At 34.0% G+C, this 22,398-nt stretch overlaps 1 protein-coding gene across 1 annotated transcript in view; it reads right to left on the minus strand.

Annotated features, from left to right (window-relative positions):
- LOC129509653 (cadherin-10) overlaps nt 1-17,205 on the minus strand; it is a 113,471-nt gene extending 96,266 nt beyond the window's left edge. Inside the window, exon 1 of the mRNA XM_055325461.1 lies at nt 16,975-17,205. Coding sequence (XP_055181436.1) covers nt 16,975-17,205 — 231 coding nt within the window. The remainder of the gene's footprint in view (nt 1-16,974) is intronic.
- Between the last annotated feature and the right edge of the window lie 5,193 nt (nt 17,206-22,398).

The following is a 22,398-nucleotide window of genomic DNA, read 5'->3' on the forward strand; positions in this document are numbered from 1 at the left end:
CTTCTCCCTCTGCCTATGTCTCTGTCTCTGTCTTTCTCTGTCTCTGTCGTCTCTCTCTCTCTCTCTCTCTCTGTCTGTCTCTCATGAATAAATAAATAAAATCTTAAAAAAATGCTAGAGAGAACGTACACAATAGTTCCATAAAAGTAGGAAAGACAAGATGCAGCAACGAAACCTAATGGAAAGTCAAAACCTAGACCAGTTAGTAGAACAGCAGATCACAAAGCTGGATTTTCTGTGAGAATATGTTTATATAGGAAAACTCACATTTCTATTTTGTGGGCCCCCTTGGGTAGCAGGTACCCCATTCAAGGTCAAAAATATAGATTCAACATGCAAAATTAAACAGCTACAAACAGCTGCTCATGCTATGGAACTGGAAAAAAAATTACCTTAAGTGAAGCTTGCAGAATAAAGGAAGCCCCTGCATAAATAATAAAGGTGAAGAAAAAACAACTGACCATAAGAAGCTCTGACCACAGGCCCTCACCAATATCTTGGGCCAGATTAAGAAGTGGCAAGTAGGGGCATCTGGGTGGCTCAGTGGTTGAGCATCTGCCTTTGGCTTAGGTCATGATCCCGGGGTCCTGGGTTCGAGTCCCACATCAGGCTCCCCACAGGCAGCCTGCTTCTCCCTTTGCTTATGTCCATGCCTTTCTCTGTGTCTCTCATGCATAAATAAATAAAATATTTTAAAAAATCAAATAAAGAGGGGCAAGTAAAACCAGAGAACTCTGAGATAAAACCTTAAAAGCAGTCACACACAAAAAAAGTCTAGTTATCTTCAAAGGGGAAGCGACTGTCGGATGATTTCCCAGTAGCAACAATTCATGAATAATGCAGGAGATAGAAAATGCCACCTGAAGTGGTTGCCATTCCCAAATTCTATACCCACAAAAATTAACTTGTTAGCACAAGGCCAGAAGGGTGATCAGATAAACAGAGCTGAAGATATTGTCATTGGTATACGTATTAATAAGTATTAGGAAAAAAATAAATATTAGGGCAACTAATTCCTAAATGAATGTCTGAGCTCTAAGAAGAAACAGTGAAGAGAATTCAAATATGTAAATCTAACTCAAAGAAAGAACATAAAAGACAATGATAGTATAATTCAGGCTGGAGACGAAGCACTGGCGTATTCTGTGATACTCGTGCAATCCAGCCTCTAGCTCACTTTACAGATTAAAGAAACTCTAAAAGCTATTTTACAAAGAAAACCAAATGAGTGTGAGAACTTGGCAACGCATAAAAAAGATGCTCGCTCAATAGCACGTATATGATGATAAGAACGTAAGCCCTGTTCAAACTAGTCGAGCTTTCTTAAGATAAATAAAACACTTTCATTCTTCATATTTCTGATCTTTAAATTATAGTAGACTTAGTAATATTAGTTTTATATTTTTTCATGTCCTATAAATTTATAGCAAATATTAGAAGGGTTTCTTTTTTAAAGTTTTGATAAAAATAAAGCAATTCTAAAGTAACAGAACAGTTGTAATTTCACTCAGTGATATTAAGAACATGCTACATGGTTTCGGCTTGCAAAGACATTTTTTTGGTTCCATACTACCGTGCAAAAACATGACTTCCTGTATTATTATCCTAAACAAACCGTGAACACAGGGTCAATGTACATTTTGTGTACATGCTAAGGAGCAGATAATAAATATTTTCACCTTAGAAAACCACATACAGTCTCTACACCATAATCTTCCTCTTTTTTTTTTTTTAGCCAACCTTAAAAAAAATGTACAAATTATATTTACTTAAGTCATGAGCTAAAAGACTACCATCTGGAATTAGGCCACCAATCTTAGCTTACCAAGATACTAAGATAACAAAATGAAGAGTTACAGCTGATAAGGAGCAACAAAAAGCAATGATACAGGATTATTAAAAAATCAATTTATTCAAAAAGACGTATAAAAAGAGAAAAACAGTAACAAAACCAGATGGTACAAATAGAAAACAAATAGGATGAAAGGCACAAACCTAAATATATCAATAATCATATTCAATGTAAATCATCTGAATACATCAATATATAGCTTAGGAATGAAATTAATCACCTTTAACTTTTACTGGGAAAGTCTCTCAGTTAGAATGAAGAGGAATTGGAAAAAAAAACACTGTTTTCAAGCAAACTTCTAATAGTTATTCACACTGATCTGAGACAAAAAGGTAAACTTTGCCCTGCTATATCCCACATCCTCAGTCTGAAATTTTAGAGTGGTCTATGATCCATCTTTCTAAAAATTAATTTAGTTCGTCTAAAAATTGACAAACATTTGGCTCTATTTGCATTCTTTTAAAATGTTTTGTGTTAGGGGGGCACTTGGTGGGATGAGCGCTCGGTATTATGCTATATGTTGGTAAATTGAACTCCAATACAAAAAAAAGAAAAAAAATCTAAATGTAAAATAGGTAAAGCAATAGCCCTCAGGGGCAATGTGACTTTCAAGAAATAACTCAGTTATATTCTAATTATACCTCAATAAAGCTGGGGGAAAAATGTTTTGTGTTGTGTCAAAATGTAAACTTGGTCAGAACTACATCTGATTATGCTAGATCCTTAGCTTCTAGTGTGCTGTAGGTGCTCAAAGAAATATGCGTTTTATTTTAAAGTATTTATTTATTTGGGAGAGAGAGAGCGCACACGCAGAGAGCGCAGAGGGAGAAGCAGACTCCCCACTGAGCAGGGAGCCCCATGTGGGACTCGATCCCAGGACCCTGGAATCATGACCTGAGCCAAAGGCAGATGCTCAACCAACTGAGCCACCCAGTGCCTCAAAATACCTGTTTGTTAAATGACTGAATAAACGTTACGAGCAACAGACACTTATATTCACCTAATTGTAAATAATGCGTACCTTCTATTTCATATCATTATCTCGCATCATGGAAATACTGTTTCCCAGCCACATTTCCATGCGCTTTCACAGTCCGTATATTTGTTAAGACTCCTGCAAGTTTTACATTGTGTTAACACATCTTAATTGCTTCGTCATTAATCCTGTTGTTGGTAGTTTAGCTAGGCTCCCATCTGTTGTTTTATAAATAGTATTTCTGTGAACATTTTTGTTTCTTTTTGGAATTAATATTTCCTAAATTGTACAAACTGGAATTGTTGGGTTGAAGATATGAAAACTTATAGTTTCTTACATATTGTCTAAAATATTGACTCTTGATCATTTGAAGCAAATAACTGAGCTATCGTTCATAAGTACCTGTTCCTTATTTACCTGCCAACATCATTTGCACTTACTGTTTCAACTTTATTTTGAAGATGTTATTTCTCTTGTCTTTCTAATGACAGTTTGCACTTTTCTTTGTCTTCAATTATATCAGCTGTAATTGAATTTAAATTCCCTGTATTGTTATCCAGGAGCTCCAACAGCAATTACAGAGAGGATGATTTTTCTATTACCGAGTTGCTAATGATGTGTATTACATGTAATTTTCACAGAAAGGTTTTTCTCACCTTTTAGAACATGTCCTTTAATTCACTGATTTGTTGTTGTTGTCATCAGAACCATGTGCTTTGTAGGATGATGACATTATGTGACAAGCTCTGGAAGAGTAAATCTCTTCATTGGTTTTCTACTAAAAAAAAAAGTCCCCTTTGAACAGTATCTTGTTTTAGCACCGAGACAGGAAATATACAAGATTAACCTCAGACATCTTACGGTGCTAGAAAATAAAAAAAAGTGCTCAAAAAACAAAATGATACGGTATGTTCAAAGGGATATAGGAGCCAGACAGAAAGAGCTCCTAACGGCCAAATGTGGATCAGTTTGAGCAACAAATTAAAGTAAGTGACACTAGCTCGTAATCCAACATACAAAAATAGTACCCAAAAGTCTGTATGAATATAGATGAACTATTAAATAAATGAACAGGAAAGAAGAGGCACATGTCTCACACAGATGAATTTTGAATGATTTGGTAGATTTTACTTCTCAACTCTTTGGAACAGTAAGTGTCTGCCCCTTGACTATGGACTATGCTTTAGTGACCAGTTTCCAGAGTACAATATGGGAAGTGATGTTGTAATGGAGACTTTAGCCAGGTGTCAAATCAACATTAACTTGATCAGGGATAAATAATATCAAAAGCCTGTGCCCGGGTCATGATATGATGCTGAATGACATTTAACCTCTGTGGTCTTCAGGATCCCCAAAGCTCATAACCACAGTCTACTCTTGAGGAAAATATCAAGAGAACCCAGCTGGTTGACATTCTACAAAATACCTGATTAGTACACCTCAAAAATGTCAAGGTCATAAAAGCAAAAGAAACATGAGAAACTTCCACGGTCCAGAGGAGCATAAGAATACACGATAACTAAATGCAATATGGTCTCCTATTAGGGTTCTGGAAGAGAAAATGGCCATCAGGAAAGACAGAATGAAATCCTAGTGAAATACTGAGTGTCGTTAATAATAATGTAGACATATTGTTCCTTACCTGTGACAAATGTACTACAGCTATATAAAATCTTAATAATAGGGGAATCTGTGTGTGCATTAATAGAAACTCTACACTTTTGCAGCTCTTCTGTAAAACTTAAATAATTTTTAAATAAAACAATATATTTTTAAAAGTCTTTTTGGGACTCTTTCTGCATTGGTTTCCTGTTCCTTAAAAAAAAAAAAACATTTAACAGATGACAAAAATGTGATTTACAGAAACTGGGAAGGAGAGAGAAACTGAGTATCTCTATGAGGGGTAAGGAAATAAGAGTCTGGGTTTCTTTACAATACTTATCATAGGGTATTTTTAGTGAATCCTAGTTAGCATTCATGAAACATTAATTCAATCACACACAAATTATTTAAGGTAACAGAAAAAGTGGTAGCATTTCCTATTTCATTTTGCGTGATTATCATAACTTTGATATCTAAATATGGTAGGAACAGACCTAAAGGAATTTCACAGGGTGGGATCTTATATAAAAATACATGATTTTATAACAGTCAAATTTTAAACAAAATAAGAGCAAATGGAATACAATAATGGAAAGCTATTATATCATTACCAAATGTGATTTTTTTCAAATCTACTAGTTCAAATAAGAAAAATCATTTAAGTTAATCTCTCAGATTAACATATTAATGGAGATATAAACAATTAAATAGATCCATAAATATAACTGGTAACATTTCATATTCATTTATGACTTAAAAACATAGCATGCTAGGATTCAAAAGCAATATTTAGTATAATAAACATATTTTTAAAAGCAACCCCATGAAACTTCACAATTAATAGTAAAATGCTGAACACTTTAATAAAATCATGAACAAAATAAAAATGCCTCCATCCTATCATTTATTCAGTACTGCATTCGAGTTTTCTTCAGTGCAGAAAGTAAAAAAAAAAAAAAAAAGTTGTTTTTTTCTTGATCCCACTAACATTGTCTCTTTCTAGCTCCTGCTGCATACACTGCTCCTCTCTAGCAAGACTCTCTAAAGATGCTGGCATGTACTTACTCCAATTTTTCTCTCTTCATTCCTTTTTAAATCCACTGCGATAAGAATTGTGGATGATCATATCATCGAAGCCATAACACAAGTTCATCTATCATCTCCAGAGTTAGTGTTCAATTAGAAACTCTCAACACACTTGACTTTCTAGTAGCCTTTGACATAGTTAATACATTCTCTTCTCCACACATTTTCTTCGCCTGTATTCTAGGACACCCCAGGCTCCTAGTGTTCCTAGCAGTTCAACGGACGTTCACTGTCCATTGCATTTGTTGGTTTTTCTTGTCTCCCCACGTGTCCTCCTCTATCTCACATGTATCTCAATGTGGGTTTGCCATGAACATAGCCCAATGTTCTCTTCTCTCATTACTCTCAATTTCTTGATATCATACATCCCATGCTTTTAAATATCTCCTATATGTGGATGACTCCTGAGAGGCTCTTGAAATTTTTAAAATAAGCTTGTCTGTCTAGAGTAACGGAAACTCTCATACTCTGCCACTGGGAATATGTATGGGTTAAAATTTAAGAAGTTAATATGGCACTATCTGGAAAAACTGAAGCTAGACACACACTATATAGGTCAGTAGTTTTACTCCTAATTATATCCTCTAAATTTATTCAATATACATACATGTCAGGATGCTTGGTCAGATGTTCAAAGCAGCATTGCTAGGAATAGGCAAAGCTAGGGAGAGGAGCAGCATTATAGATCCATTTTTTGTTTTTAGGATTTCATTTATTTATTAATGAAAGACACACATAGAAGCAGAGGTACAGGCAGAGGGAGAAGCAGGCTCCCTGAGGGGAGCCCCATGTGGGACTTGATCGCAGGATTACACCCTGAGCTCAAGGCAGATGCTCAACCACTGAGCCACCCAGCTGTCCCCATAGATGCATTAGTAATAGTGTATCACTAAATCCAAACATAATATAAATATAAATTTAAAGAGACCCTCTGTATAGCAATATGGGTTAATTTCATAAACCTATTTGAGCAAAAGAAGAAAGACACAAAAGAATATATGAATGATGATTATACCCAATTTCAGAAATATTTAAAACTCTGTTATTTTGTGTAGGAAGGGCTACAGAGAAGTTCAAATTGTAAAGAAAAGCAAGGCATTATTAACACAGAATGAAGCTTATTGATACCTCCTTAAAGGAGAAATGATGTTGTTAATAGATCCATAGAGAGGGTTTCATAAGCAATTTTCCACTTCCATTGATTTATATTTACTCATTAAAGTGTAGATACATGTGTTATTCAACCTGTATATGGATTACATTGGAAATTTTTTTAAAAGTCCGTTAATAAAAAGAATTTATGTATAAAAAATCCTAACTAGTCAGTAGAAAAATTGGTACAAGATATAAGCACTCATTTAAATAAATGGAAAATGCTTTAAACACAGGAAGAAATACTCATCCTATTTAAAGTAAGAGAAATGTTTTCATTCATAAGACTGGAAAAATTTCAAAATGATGATAATAGATTTGATACAATTGTGGAGAAATAGTTAATTCCATCCATTGCTGTTGGCATGATAAGTTGAAACATCACTGGAGAGTAATTCTGCAATAATTATGAAAGTTTAAAATTTCTCAAGACTTTGCTTTAGTGTCTCCACTTCTTGTCATATTCCTAGAGATGTACAAGGAATGTGTGAAATAACAGTTCATAGTATTTCTAAATGATTTTTTAAAATTGCCAAATGCTTATCAAATGGAAAACAATAAAACAAATTATGATACATCCACAGGAAAGAATACTATGCAACGACTACTTTTTTAAAAAATGAAATATAGCTTTATGAACTGAAACTGAGACTTCTTAAATTATATTTTAAGTTAAAAAACAGATATATAAGATTGCATAAAGTACATACCAAGTTATGTAAAAACAAATTATACATGTGTGTTCATATGGTTCTATACCGTCTCTTGAAATATATACCTGCTGCCCCAAAACACCTGGTAGATGCAATTCTTTTCTAGGAAGAGAACTATGGATTTCTGAGGATCATGGCGGGAATCTTAGTTTTAGATGAATACTCTATTTTTGCCCTTCGAATTTTATGAAATTCCAGATATAAATTAAATAATAAACACGTAACAAAATATATTTGACATCTCCATGATGTAGCAGAAATATCCCTGTTACTTATACAATTTTAGTTTTCTGTTGATGTCGTTCAGAAAACTTGGCTAACAAGACTCATCATTGTACTGCTTACATAAGCATATAATATTTTGGTGAAGTAACACACCTAATATTAATAAGAATAAGAATATTATTAAAAATGGTGCGATGAGGTGTACTGTGGGTTAGTATATAGTCTGGAGTCGTATTTTCTGGGTTAGAACCCCAGCTCTACAAGTTACATGACTGGTGGCCTTAGACAACTTATTTAGACAATAAGGACATATTTTTCTCACTTGCAAATGAGAGATAATTAAAAAAACTACCTTATGTGATTATTGGAATATTAATAATAAATACATTTTAGAGTTATCGTTATCAGGATATATTGGAATGCTTCAGATTATTATAAATTATATCTTATTTCTCACATTATACTGTATGTAATAATATTTACACTATTGTTTGGGGGGGGGGTTTCCAGAAGTGTGTTAAATAGTATTGCCAAGAAAGGTGTCCTTTTTTTTTTATTGTTTTACTTCTGTCAGTAATTTAAATGAGAATACTCTTTTTGTTTGGTGATTATGATCATGTGTGATGTTGGCTGTCAGTTGAATAGAGATATTTTCAATTCTAATTTTTAATAAGGAAAGTGAACAAATTTGTTGTGCACATGCACAGCCTCTCTTTCTGTCCACATCATACTATCCTACGTCTAGCTCTTCATCATTTCAAAATACCTCTCACTCTTCACTTATTTTGTCTCATTGGTAATATGACTGTGAGAACCTTCTGGTGTGTTGCCTTCTGTCTAAACCAAAGCTGTCTGACTGCCATTCGCCACAGTTTATTAGAGTAACTCTCTCCTTTGTCCACACTGATTTGTAAGTGGCTACACTTGTCTTTGGGTTGCGTTTGCATTACACAAGCTTAGTTACCTATTCCTTGGGCTTTTTTTCTCTCTCTTTCTTTTGACCTCTATAATAATCCTAGTCTTGTCCCTCTTCCCCACCACCCCACTTCTCCTTCTGTGCCTCTACCTCTAAGTTATTTGACTTTTAATCCAAAGTCATGTCCTTGATCTTTGCTTTATCCCGTAATTGTTTTCCTTCAGAAACTCAGCCATCACAGATCCAGAAGCCTGGTCCGTTCATGATTCACAACTCTCTCCGTCTGCTCTGCTAGACTTAGAATAGTCAAACACATACGTACAAACTAAATTTGGTGCTAGATTTGAGGCAGGTTTGTGACAAAATTGGTGTCAAGGAAAATTGAAAAACTCAGTGGTTTCAGAGTGTTTTTTTTTTGGGGGGGGGGCGATATTTGGAAGACACAACACAGAACTGAAAAGTTCACTGATGGAATTTAAGCTAAACAACAGCCAAAATAGGAAATGTTCCTTTAGAAAAATGTCTATAATAGTACATGCTCTTACTTGGTAAAATTTCCTACTTGGTAAAATAATTTTAGTACTGGGCTGAGAGTTGGCATCTTAATTTAAAATTCTAAATGTAATAGTTTTATATAATCCATAAACACATAAAGTATGGTTTAAAATGTGAAGTTAGTGAAAAATTTTTACCTAAAGAAGAAATCTGAAATTTACATAAAATACCCTTTGCTTATTGCAGATTAGAGTTCTGAGGAGAGAACCAAAGGTGTGTATATTATATCCCAGCAAAATTACTGCTCTTTTTTTTAAGACTTATTTATTTATGAGAGTCAGATAGGGCAAGAGAAGAGCGGGTGGGGCAGAGGGCAGGGGAGAGAAGCCACCCCAGCTGAGCAGGAGTCCCATCTCTGCGCTCGATCCCAAGACCTCAAGTTCATAACCTGAGTTGAAATCCAGTCAGATGCCCTACCAACTGAGCCACCCAGGTGTCCCTGCTCCCTTTTCTAAATTTAGTTCCTCTACATGGAAACTTACATGCTCATACTGTTCTTTATTTTAGCTTTTAGTTACAATTATGAGAAGCCATAGAACAGTTACTCAACATCACAATAATCATAAAAACAATAGTAACAGCAATGATAATAAAATAAAATATCAAGGTTAAATAATATTCTTTAATAAAGCGAATGTAAAAATTTAACTATATTATGTAAAAATTTAAGAGCTCGCTTCAGAGAATTTGTTATAGAATTCCCTCCTTTTCATGCTTTCATAAGAAGCAACTGAGAATTTGAATATATGGACATATACAGAGTAAGAGACATTGATGAGCAAACACAATAACATACCCTCCCACTTTTTCATTTTCTTTACTAAAGAGAGTATTATTCTTTAGTACAATGGGGACAAAATTTAATTGGATATATAATTATGGATTGTCTCCAAAAATGAAAATGAGAGGGCTTTGGTAGAAATTCATAATACCATAATAATAATTTCCCACGCTTCATGACCATTACACATGCACCTGTTACTGATAAATTACCTTGAGACACTTTCTGCTGAGCAAATTTACATGAGATTTAATACATTTTTCATCCACAGAGATTTCTCTCAAGTTTTTGCTAAGGGTAATTGACTTAATTTTCACATCATCTCCATTATAAAATAATTATGTTTCCTAAAAGTTTATATCTGAAAAATGATGGGTTAAATTATACATTTAAATTGAACTATTTTTACATAACAGTAAAGTTTTTCAAAATGTATTTGGCACAGAAAAATTTTTGAGTCATCCTGCATTATCAGTCTATTATTATATGAAAGCTCTTCTATCTACTTCCAACTATTACTAGCCTTTGTGAATTCACTGTCCTAACATCACAGAGCAAAATTCTTTAGAAAGTAAATCCATAATTGTATTCTATCTAAAATATGTTCTAATAAAAATAAGTTCAAGGGTTATAACATAAGGAGGAAGATTTTAAAAGATGCTATGTGACTAACTGAAGAAACAGGGAAAGAGAAGAAGAAGCTTCTGTGGATAGGGGTTAGTAAAATGGGGAACATGAGACAGGAATATACAGAAGGAAGGCTGTCGTGGGAAAGAAACGATCACATTAGTAGCATTTCTGGGTTAGGAACTCAAGGGGGAAAAATAAAAATGGGTGAAAAAAAACTTCCCATAAATCCCTGGAGGACAGAATGGGCAGGGGAGTGTGACAAATGTGTTTAGTTGGGGTTTGTGTGTGTCTGTGTGTGTTGTTTCATGAAGTTTGTAAAATAAAGTCATCACGCGTATACATGAGTCATCTTGATTTTGGTAACATGTCATGTCAATAACTTCATGGAAGGCTGTAGTAAACGTATGTTATCGCTACTACTTATAAGGACTTATAAAAGAATGATTGTGGTGGTTGTTCACATAGGAGCACCCCATACTTAACTCTATTTATCTCATTTACTTTTTTTTAACATTCAACACTTGACAGTTTGCTATTTTTCTGTATTTTGAAAAGGCTAAAAGGGAGACTATCTCCTATTATCTTAAATGGGAAAAAAATATGTATATATAATGCTCGCACGTTGTACCTAAACTCAAAACCGATGTCCTCAAAAGCAACCAAAGTACAGTAAAACCTATATACTATGAATAACGTGCTATAATGTTAATATGTAAAATGCCTAAACCCATGTTACCTGAAGGTTAATGTGAATTTACACGGTCTCTGTGTGTTTATAAATCTTGCTCACACATGCTTTCTGACAGTGTTTGTTGTCTTCAAACCATCTATGTGTGGTTTTAAAGTTTTATTTTCAATGGAAGTGTATCTGCAATGCAATTCAATACCTTTCTAAAGATTGCTTTGTTAAATTATTATAGTGAGCTTTGAGAATGTAAGCATATTTTCCCTATATAACTGCCGGCCGAAATATCATTGCATTGAGAGATATAAATATTGTATGCACTTTGAGAATTAAAAACCAAGAGGTGGTCTGCCTGGAAAACATTATCAATGTTCTGCAGGGCATGCCTCTTTTTAAAAGTGCTTTTATTTCCTCTCGCTTGAGGATTAGTGTAAAAAGGTCTTAAAAACTCTAATTCATGTTCACTTTATTTTGTGCTCTTTATATATCAGGGAAGAATGTCTTTATTCATCCAAAAAGTCCAAATGTCCCCTCATCAGGAAGGTCTATAACCATCTAATCTAAAGGAGTTTCTACCAACATCTATCAAATCATCCTGATTTATTTTTTCCCAGGACTTCTTCTATTTAAAATTACCTACTGTGTTGTTTCATGCCTCATTCTTTTAATGGCTGCGATTAATAAGGTCCAAATAGAAAAGAACTGGAATACTGACACTCTGCCCGGCCCCATCCCACCACTAAGATCAGGCTGATATACATTGAGCAGCTAAGGAGTTTCTTGCTGTTATTACTTGTTTTTTAATGTAGGTCTTTTTGGTCATATTTGGACTAAAAAAAAAGTCACCTGGATTTTTAGCTTCGAGAACAATATCATGACAGTTATTAAACTATCCAATTCTCTGAAGAGAATATTCAGTGTCCATTAAAATGTTTGCAATTCTCTGAACTCATATGTAGCATAAGTTTCTCCACGTATTCAATTCAGATCTGTTCACCCCAGGAAGACGGTAATGGGAAGGTTGGGGCAGTTTCTTATCTCTATCCAAGTTCCAACTATTTCTCCACTGCTCCACTGTAACCAGGTTTGACTGGATTGCACTCACTTTTTTTTAAAGATTTTATTTATTTATTCATGAGAGAGAGAGAGAGAGAGAGAGAGAGAGAGAGAGAGAGAGGCAGAGACACAGGCAGAGGGAGAAGCAGGCTCCATGCAGGGAGCTCGACGTGGGACTCGATCCCGGGTCTCCAGGATCAGGCCCTGGGCTGAAGGGACTAAACCGCTGGGCCACCCGGGCTGCCCCTGCACTCATATTTTTAATGGCAAAAGGAACATGGTCTAATAAGATGGGCACAGTTGGTATTTCTGGTATTCTCTTTAAAACTGGGTCATTCTTTCACGGATCATGTTTTATTCAGTTTTTGGAAAATCCTTCTAGAAATGTTCAACAATCATCTTTTATGAAGCTTTGTATATCCAAATACCTCCAAAGAAATATCAACAGATAAATAAAAAATAAAAAGATATACCTCGACTGTCCATTCTAACTTTCAATGTTATTGATCTATGCAATGCCAATCCCAAAACCGTTTTTTTATTTTTAATAATAAATTTATTTTTTATTGGTGTTCAATTTGCCAACATACAAAATAACACCCAGTGCTCATCCCGTCAAGTGCCCCCCTCAGTGCCCGTCACCCATCCACCCCCACCCCCCGCCCTCCGCCCCTTCCCCCACCCCTAGTTCGTTTCCCAGAGTTAGGAGTCTTTATGTTCTGTCTCCCTTTCTGATATTTCCCACACATTTCTTCTCCCTTCCCTTTTATTCCCTTTCACTATTATTTATAGTCCCCAAATGAATGAGATCATATAATGTTTGTCCTTCTCCGATTGACTCATTTCACTCAGCATAATACCCTCCAGTTCCATCCATGTTGAAGCAAATGGTGGGTATTTGTCATTTCTAATGGCTGAGGAATATTCCACTTTATTTACAGTACTGCAGAGATAGAAGATGGGGATTATTTGGCATTTATTTTTCTCTTCTTGGCTTTTGGGTTCTGTGCTCTATCAGAGATTAACCTGCTGTTAGCTCTATTTATTATTTTCTCCTTCTCTTAAAAGCAGATATTTTGTGAGCAGAGAAATTATATTTTTGCCACTGTACACTTAATGCAGTAGTAGTACCTGATTGGTACATGTAGATATTTATTGAAAGAATGAATGCATACTTCATTCCTAGCAGCCTTGCGGAGCCCACAAGTCTACAGAGAAGGATGATCGAGAGGCTGGAGCCAAATGCATACCCTAAGGATTAGATAAGACATGAAGGAGAGGAGACCTTGAAAGAAATCTAAGTTTCAAAAACCAAATACTCGTGGCAATTCTGGAAAGAAGAAATAAAATTATAACTGAGAGCAGTTTCGGAAGTAAGAACCCAGAAAGAACTAAAATAAAGATTGAGCTGTTTAGGAAAATGTAAACGACGGGCAAACTAGGACAGGGTTTCTCTGTCTTGGCACTACTTATGCTTTGAACTAGAAAATTCTATGGAGGTCTGTCTTGTGCATCGTAGGATTTTTAGCAATATCCTTGGGTTCTGGCAACTAGACGCCAGTAGCAACCCCCTCACCTACCATCACCTGGTTCTTTTCATTATATCGAGAAATGTAGATAGTTACCCTAATTATTTTTAAAGTATTTTTGTGTTTTCACTGCCTGGGGTGAATTGTCTTACTATGCTGACTCAGAATCAACCTTATTGTTACCCAAGTACGTTATTAAATTTTTGGTGTTTGGGGATTCTTCTCAGTATCTGGTTTTGATTAAAAATCTAATTTTAACATACTCTTCTCCACTTGAGAATAATTATATAAAATGCAGACAAAATTTTTGCAGTAAATAAAATGAGTATTTCTCTTAGAACTCTATATCTATTATACTAAAAGTAAATTCAAGAGTATCTAGTTCAATGTCATTATTTATTCTATTGAATATTTGGAAGCTAGAGATTCAAAATTATTTGTCCAGGGCAACTGAATCAGGCAGTGAGAAACTGTGATTAAGAGTTATGCTTAAAGCAACAAAAGTAGTTTATAATCACAATGTTTTTCAAATTAGAAAACTATAATACAGCTGTAGAAGGTTGCAAAATGAAAGCAACGTAGTACAGCAATGGATCACTTGGAGTTCAAGTTTTAGACCCCTTGGAATGGAAGGTAAAGTCAATTTTGTGATTATCTCACTGAAAAGAAAAAAAATAACTTACAACAAACATTTTGGTTTAGAATGTATTTGATTGCATGACATAGAGGAATCTTTTGATCATTGAGAGCTGAACAAAGAAATGCTTGAGTTCATTTTCGGTTGGCTTTTTTTTTTTTAATAACTGTGAGAAAAATAGTGGTAGAAACAAGGTTACATCCTAGTTCCACTGATGGTTGGTTACAGTCTTTTCCTAAGCTCTTACCCAATGAGAAGCAATTGGTTTTTCCCTCTGTTTTAACTCCCTAAGTAGTGTTTTTTTATGTAGAAATTACAAGTCGTCCATTCTTTATAGGATGTGGTTGGCAGATTGTTATTTAAAAAAAAAAATGTTCTCCTTCTTTGCATATGTGCTTCAGGCTTGTCCTCACTCCATCAGTATAATTCTCTCTATTGTTCTTATTCTCAGTTCCCCAAATATTTCCCATTCCAATGGAGTGTCTATCGTCTTCCCATATGTCAATAAGTAGAACACTACCACCACCTCTAAGCTAACCTAGAGGCATTGAATCACTTAGCATCAGTATTACACTCTTATGTTAAGGGTAGTAAAAACTGGAAGTGAAGTTTCTGAAAGGAAGGATGAATATATAATACATTTATCGTAAGTACTGTTGGAAAGAATACTTAGGGGATTTGGAATTTTGTATATTCATTTTAATTTATGTCTATTAAAATATTCTATATTGCACATTGCCTTTTTGACATATGCAGATGTGTACATTTACATCTGAAAAAGGTTTCTAATTTGCTTCTATCACGCAGAAAAGGAAGAATAATATTTGGGTTGTATATGTCAAGATGCATACATTGTAAGTATTTGCCAGTTTCAATTGCCCTTAGGAATGTAAATTCTCGACTTGTTTTCCCCACCAAAGAGCCAAGTAGTATCAGATGATTCTGGGAATTCAGTTCACTGCAACTAATTCAATCAACTAAATCTTAAGCTCTACTCAAAGCGATAGAGACCAAGTGAACTCTACAGTAAAGGTCTTGATCTCAAAGTGCTGACATTCTCCTGAGAGACAACAAATAAAAGTACTCAAGTCACTGGACTATCATAAGAGACTATATAATGTAATAGTAATTTTTCAACACTTATTAAATCCTCATTAAAATGTACTAGATGATGGAAAACACTTGCAAATAAACCAAACTTAAGTGCTATGTTTAGGAAGAACCAAAGGGGAACTACTTACTTTATAGTTTCTTGGGTCTAGATTTCTTTTATTACATTTTCATGTGATTGCTTTCATGAACTAAAAGTTACTATCACAACAACCATAACATTTACCTCAACCCTCTGATCTTACGCATCCAATCAGGCGCGACCTGCGATGTCTGCTACTATGTGCTTTCTGGTAAGATTACTCTGATTGCTGTTGCTTTTCCTCCTTCTTCTAGTCAATACAACATCTAACCTTTAATTTCATCTTTGTCATGTTGCCAGACATTTAAAAAGGACTGAAATAATTGGAACATGAACAAACATAGCCAAGTGTTTTAAAATCAATGAAAAAATTCTTTCAAAAATAGTTTTTAAAAAATAGTTTAAAAATAGTTTTTCTTAGAGGATAAAAACTTCTAGTACAATTTTAATTATTTGAACAAAGCTATTAAAGTTTAGGTTAATACAAAATTCTCCATCATGGTATCATAATTTGTATAGGAGTATGTGACCTAATTTTACAGTGTTAACAAATGATGGATTAACATGTGATTATATTTGGTTTTATTTTACTAGTGTATTTCTCAGTTTTCTTTGATATATTTTTATACTGTCCATAAAAATAACCAAGGCTATTAAAATGAACTTTCTTAAGACATTATCTAACTTCTAGTACATTCAGATAGTGCCAAAAAAGAACACTGAAAATGAATACAATGCAGTATATAAAAACATTCATCATTACTTTTCATTTCATTCTCAACCATAACTATTTTTCCTCACTAACTTTTATTATTGAATAGAATGAAAACTTGTTTCTGTGCACATATCACAAGTAAACTACTTCTACCTGCTTCTCTTCTATTTATTTTTCCTTTATACAAATGTGCCCATAGTGTGAGATAAAAGAAAAACAAATCAGACTCATATCCGGAATACATTTTCTTATCAAAAAGCTGATTTTTGTCCTTAGGTCATATTTTTAATGACATTTGCCTTCTCATTCTGTAGAATATTAAACAACCTTTAAAATATCTTTTCTTCCTACTGAAATCAAGAGCAATATGTCATTTTAAGCAGCTATCTTGACATAGTTTTCTCACTATCACTATGAATCCTAAAAGTGCAATTTTTAGTACTTATTTAATCCATAAGGAAATGGACAGAGTTAATTCTAGCAAATGAACTTCTACCTTTATCATGCTGTATTTACATATTCCATAGTTTTTCAAATTACCATGTGTATTCCATAAACAATAATTGCTTTAGGGATATTTAGATAATCAAATTTATTAGAAACCTTCAAATTTTCCTTACTAAGACATGTAAAGAAAGAATGTAAATATTTGACATTTCAGTGCAGACTTACCTTGCCCACGTATTGATAATCAGATCCTGTATATTCCTCCAGTAAGAAAAATTGATTCCACATCCACCCACGTTTTTGACGATGCAGAATTTTGCCATCACTCCTAGGTACACGTGTACCTAAAGTTCTCTTCTGGGGCACAGGAGTCCTTCTGAACATTATCTCTGGAGAACAGAAATGTGGCAGGCATACCCAGAGTAGAAATAGTACCAAAAATTGATATATTGTCATAGTTCACTTCTTGAAAATTTCCAACGTGGATGAAGAGAAAGCAGTCTTATTTTATTGGGTTGAATTTTACTGTGTCTCAACTGGTTTCCAACATCTCATCAACGCCTTGGACATGTCTCCAAAAACTTCAAACAAACAAACAAATGAAAAAAGTCAGTGGACAACATTATGAATGTTACCTGTCACTTTAAACTTAACGTGATAGAAATTAACTAATAGCAACTAAAATGTTTACTTTCCCTCTTTTATATAAAATAATGATTAGCCTTGGGAAACATACCTGTCTAGTAACATGTCTAAATTTATGAAAAGACCATGGGAAATAATTTCTTTCAAATAGTTCTAAGGAAGGGGCATATTATGCTTTTATCTATTTTTTTTCTTTTGTCATTACAACAGGTTTCAAGAATTATTATCCCTATATAAAATGAAAATGTAGTTAATTCTGCATGTTAAGTTTTTCAGAGTAATTTAACATAAATTGAAACATTGAAAACAAAATAGTGATTCAAACACACTATAGAAAACACATCTGTTGGCAAAGCAATGACATTTAAATGTTTATTTATTATTATTAAGTAATTAATTAATTTATTTAGACAATGGGTGGTGGAAGAGAGTGGAAGAGGTGGGGCTGGGGCCTGTGCTTATATCTGTTTTTTTCTTTTTTTGCTACTGTGTTTCTCAGTTTCCTGTCTCCTTCAGCTCTGTCTTAAAACCTTTCCTTGTATTCCATATACACCAAATTACTATGAGTACTTCATTTATTTATTGGGGGGTTATATTCTGTCCCCTTGCTATAATCCCATGGATTACTTCACTGCTGTATTCACAGTGTCTACAACAGACACTTATACACAGTAGATGAGCAATAAACATTTTAATTGAGTGAATGAATACACCGTAAATTGATTTGAAAATCTGAATACCTTCCCATTTCTATATGGTTATGCCTCAACATTATGCATGGAAATACATATTTTGAAATCATAATTATTTTATTCTTCATTTATATTATTGTTAATCCTAACAATATCATTTTTATTTTAAAATCTTCTTTGCAGATTGTTTTTTGCCTGTTTGTTTTCCGCTAGGTATGACTTTTATTCCAAAATAGGATAGAATGTTTGTTATCCAAAAACTGGTTTGGGGACCAAAAGGATTGAGTTCGTCTTCTCTAAGATAGCAATGCATTCGAAGCACTCCAGCATTGACACTGACATTTGTGTTTCCATCTACAGTGATCTGTAAGCAATCTGCTTACTGTTTTTTTTTTTTTCTTGGTTTTATTTTATGAAGAAGATTTAAAGGTTAATGCAAACATGCTTTACAAATAAGATTAATGGTGAAGCAGAATTTCCCTTGAGTGTATTAAATGACAGTGGAGCTCTCTACAGCATGTGAAGCATTCAACATGACAGATGTAAACTGTATTAAGAAAACATCATGTAATGCTATACTTTGAGTCGAGAAATTATCTGATACATAAAATGATTTTACATTACAAAGCACTGACTTTACAGAAACTTAAATTGATTGGAATAGGAACATTTACCAAAACAATGTCTGTCTTCTTACATAACAGGGCATGATAGATGATATTCTCCATAAACAAACACAGTTCTAAGAGAGGAAAGTGTGTACTTCAGGGTATTTGCTCTTTTCTGTAAAAGTTTTAAAACTTATTGAATCAACAGTCATTCTCATCTATTTTTTTAATTTAAAAAATATATTTCAACAACTATATGATATATTGGTGATTATTTTTAATGCAATTATAACATCATCTATAATTTTAAAAGCCTAAGCACCAATATTTGGGGGAAGAAGTAGGTGAAGATTGTACCTATAAAAGTTGTTAGCAAATAACTGGAGCTTCACATATGCATGGAATCTTTTTTTCCATAATCACTCTAAAATCTATTATTTAATAATAAGTTTCCTGAAGGGTCTATAATAAAATACATTACTTAATACTGATTTAATATCAGTATTTAATATATTTAAAATATATTTTATATAAATATTATTGGATGACAATAATGGTTTATTGGATAAAACCATTTCAAAGAATGACAAGATTAAGTAAACATTTAAAAGCAAAAGTTTTAAATTTTTATTATTTTGATTTATGATTTTTTTCTTTCTTTATTGATTGAGCTTTTGGTACCATACCTAAAAATCTTTCCCTAACTTACGGTCAAAAATACTTCTCTCTTATGTTTTCTTTTCAAAGTTTTATAGTCTTAGTTGTTACACTTAGGTCTATAATCCAACTTGAATCAAGTTTTATATATGGTGTGAAATATGAGTTGAAGTTCTTTTTTTGCTTATGAATATCCAGTTGCCCAAACACCATTCGTTGAAAAGTTCATTCTTTCTAGTGAATCGCCTTTGTGCTTTTGTCAAAAATCCATTTGTCTACGTGTCTGTGGGTCTATTTTTAGGCTCTTTGGTTTATTACATTCATCTATTTGATCATCTTTCTACCAATAAGCCCATTGTCTTGATTTATTTATTATATTTTAAAAGATTTTATTTACTTATTTGAGAGGGAGAGAGGATAAACAGGTTCCCCACTGAGCAAGGAATTCAATGTGGGGCTTGATCCCAGGACCCCATGATCATGACCTCACAGGCACCCCAATTACTGAAATTTATGTCTTGAAATCAGGTATTGTTAGTCCTTCAGCTCTGCTCTTCTTTTATTTTTTTTTTGTGTGTGTGTTTTTAATTTTTGGAATTATTTTAGGTGTTTCATTTTTTATATTTAAATATATAAAAAATTTATAATTACCTCAGGGTGCATGGGTGGCTCAGATGGTTAAGTGCCTGCCTTTGCTTCAGGTCATGATCTTGAGGTCTTAGGATTGAGCCCTGCATAGGGCTCTCTGGTCACTGGGAGTCTCCTTCTTTCTCCTTTTGCCATTGCCCCAACTTGTGCTCTCTTTTTCACTCCCTCTCCTCATTTCTCTCAAATAAATAAAATAAGTAAAATCTTTAAAAAATTATAATTACCCTAAAATTTCATGTTTAAAAGGCTATGAGGATTTTGATTACAATTACATTGATTCTTTAGAAGAACTGGGGAAAATGGGTATCATAGCAACATTGATTCTTCTGACCTGTACACTCTGTATATCTCTGTGTTGATGAGTTCATCTCAGTAATGTTTTATAGACTTTGATATACAGATATTTTTCACTTTTTGTGAAATATAACCATAATACATTCATGTTTCTGTTGTTATGTTATGTTCATTTTTAAACCACTTTATTGAGGTATGACTGAGATACAAAAAGTTGTACATGTTTAACATATACAACTTGATGAAGTTGAACTTGTAAAATACATCATTTAGTGCTCATTTAAGATCATTAAAATATGTTTAAAATATATTTTAAGAAAAAAGAGACAAGCTAGAAATATTTAATAACAGATTACAAATCATATTTGATAATGGACTTATATCTAGAATACACAAAGAATGCTCAAAATTCAAAAATAAAAAAAGCCCAAAGCCCAACAAATAAATGGGGAAAACAGTTGAACTGACACTTTACCTAAAAATATAGAAAATAAAAAAGTACATAAAAGCATTCAACATCTATCATTATTTGAAAAATGTAAATTAAAATGACTATTAACTATTAACTATGACTAAGTGTTAGTGAAGATGTGCAGGAAGTAGAACCATTTTACACTACTGAAGGGAATATAAAATGTATGCTTTCCTTGGAAGACAATGTATAATTTCCTTGGTAGGTTGTATAATGGCCCCTCAAAGATTCTAATCCCTGGAATCTGTAACCTATGAATATATTACTTTATAACCTAAAAGGGACTTTGCAGAGGTTATTATTTGCAAAATTGCAGAGATTCAGGAGAGTGCCTTGGATTATTCAGGTGGGATCATTGTCATCACAAGGATCCTTTTAAGAGGAAGGCAGGAGGATCAGAGTCAACAGTACAAGATAAGATAAAAGAAGAGGTCAAAGTGCCCTCAGGAAGAGGGCAGCAGCCAAAACACAGGAAGCCTAGAAACTAAAAAAGGAAAGCAGTGGATTCTTCTCTAGACCCACTGGATGGAATACAGACCCGTGGACAAATTAATTTTAGACTTTTGAGATATAGATATGCAATAGAGAAATCTATGTTGTTATTAAGCCACTCAGTTTGTGGTAAATCGTTAAAGCAGCAAAGAGACTGGCAGATGCTTAAAATAGTAAATAGATATCTACAGTATAATCTAGTCTTCTGCTCCCAGGTATTTTTGTTTTAAGATTTTATTTATTTATTCATGAGAGACACAGAGGCATAGGCAGAGAAAGAAGCAGACTCCATGCAGGGAGCCCAATGTGGGACTCGATCCCAGGGGCCCTGAGCCAAAGGCAGACACTCAACCACTGAGCCACCCAGATGTACTCAACCACTGAGCCATCCAGATGTCCCTGCTACCAGGTATTTAAAAAATAGAAATGAAAGCATATACTCATCTAAAACCTGGGGGAGGTGGGGCTCAGGTCATTTGAGTGTCAACTTTAGGTTTTGGCTTAGGTCATGATCTCATGAGTTGTGAGATCGAGCCTCCCTCTCCCCAGGTTGGGCTCCAAACTCATAGGGGAGTCTCCTTGAAGATTCTCTCCCTCTGCCCCTCCCTGCCAAATAAATACATAAATAAATGTTTAAAACCTTGGATATGAATGTTTATAGAAATTTGTGGATAATAGCAAAAAACCTGGAAACAAACCAAATGTTACTAGCAAATGGAGAAACAAATTATAGTATACCTGTACAACAGAATATTACTAAGCAATAAAAAAGAATGATCTTTTTGTGTGTGTGTGTGTGTTCCACAGGTAAGGTGCTTGAAGTTACCACTATAATCTAACAACACAAAGCTGAACAGACGGAAAAATTAGCAACTCTTCTAGATCCAAAAGTTCCACAAAAGGATTCTGGGTGCTCCTGAGATTGGAGGGACAGAGAGATGAAGGAAACCAGACTTACAAGCAGAGATTCAAAAGCAGAAACCATTTTGGAACCAATAGTGTGTAGGAAACATGAACCATAACTGACAAATTACTGGAGGCTTAGTGCACACCACTCTGAAAATTAAAAACCCCAGGGGCATCCCATGATGGTGGGGGAGGCGGGGTCCTTGATATTGTGAGATTTACCTGCTGGAGCTTG

Source organism: Nyctereutes procyonoides, unplaced genomic scaffold (assembly GCF_905146905.1).
Source record: "Nyctereutes procyonoides isolate TBG_1078 unplaced genomic scaffold, NYPRO_anot_genome, whole genome shotgun sequence".
NCBI lineage: Eukaryota > Metazoa > Chordata > Mammalia > Carnivora > Canidae > Nyctereutes > Nyctereutes procyonoides.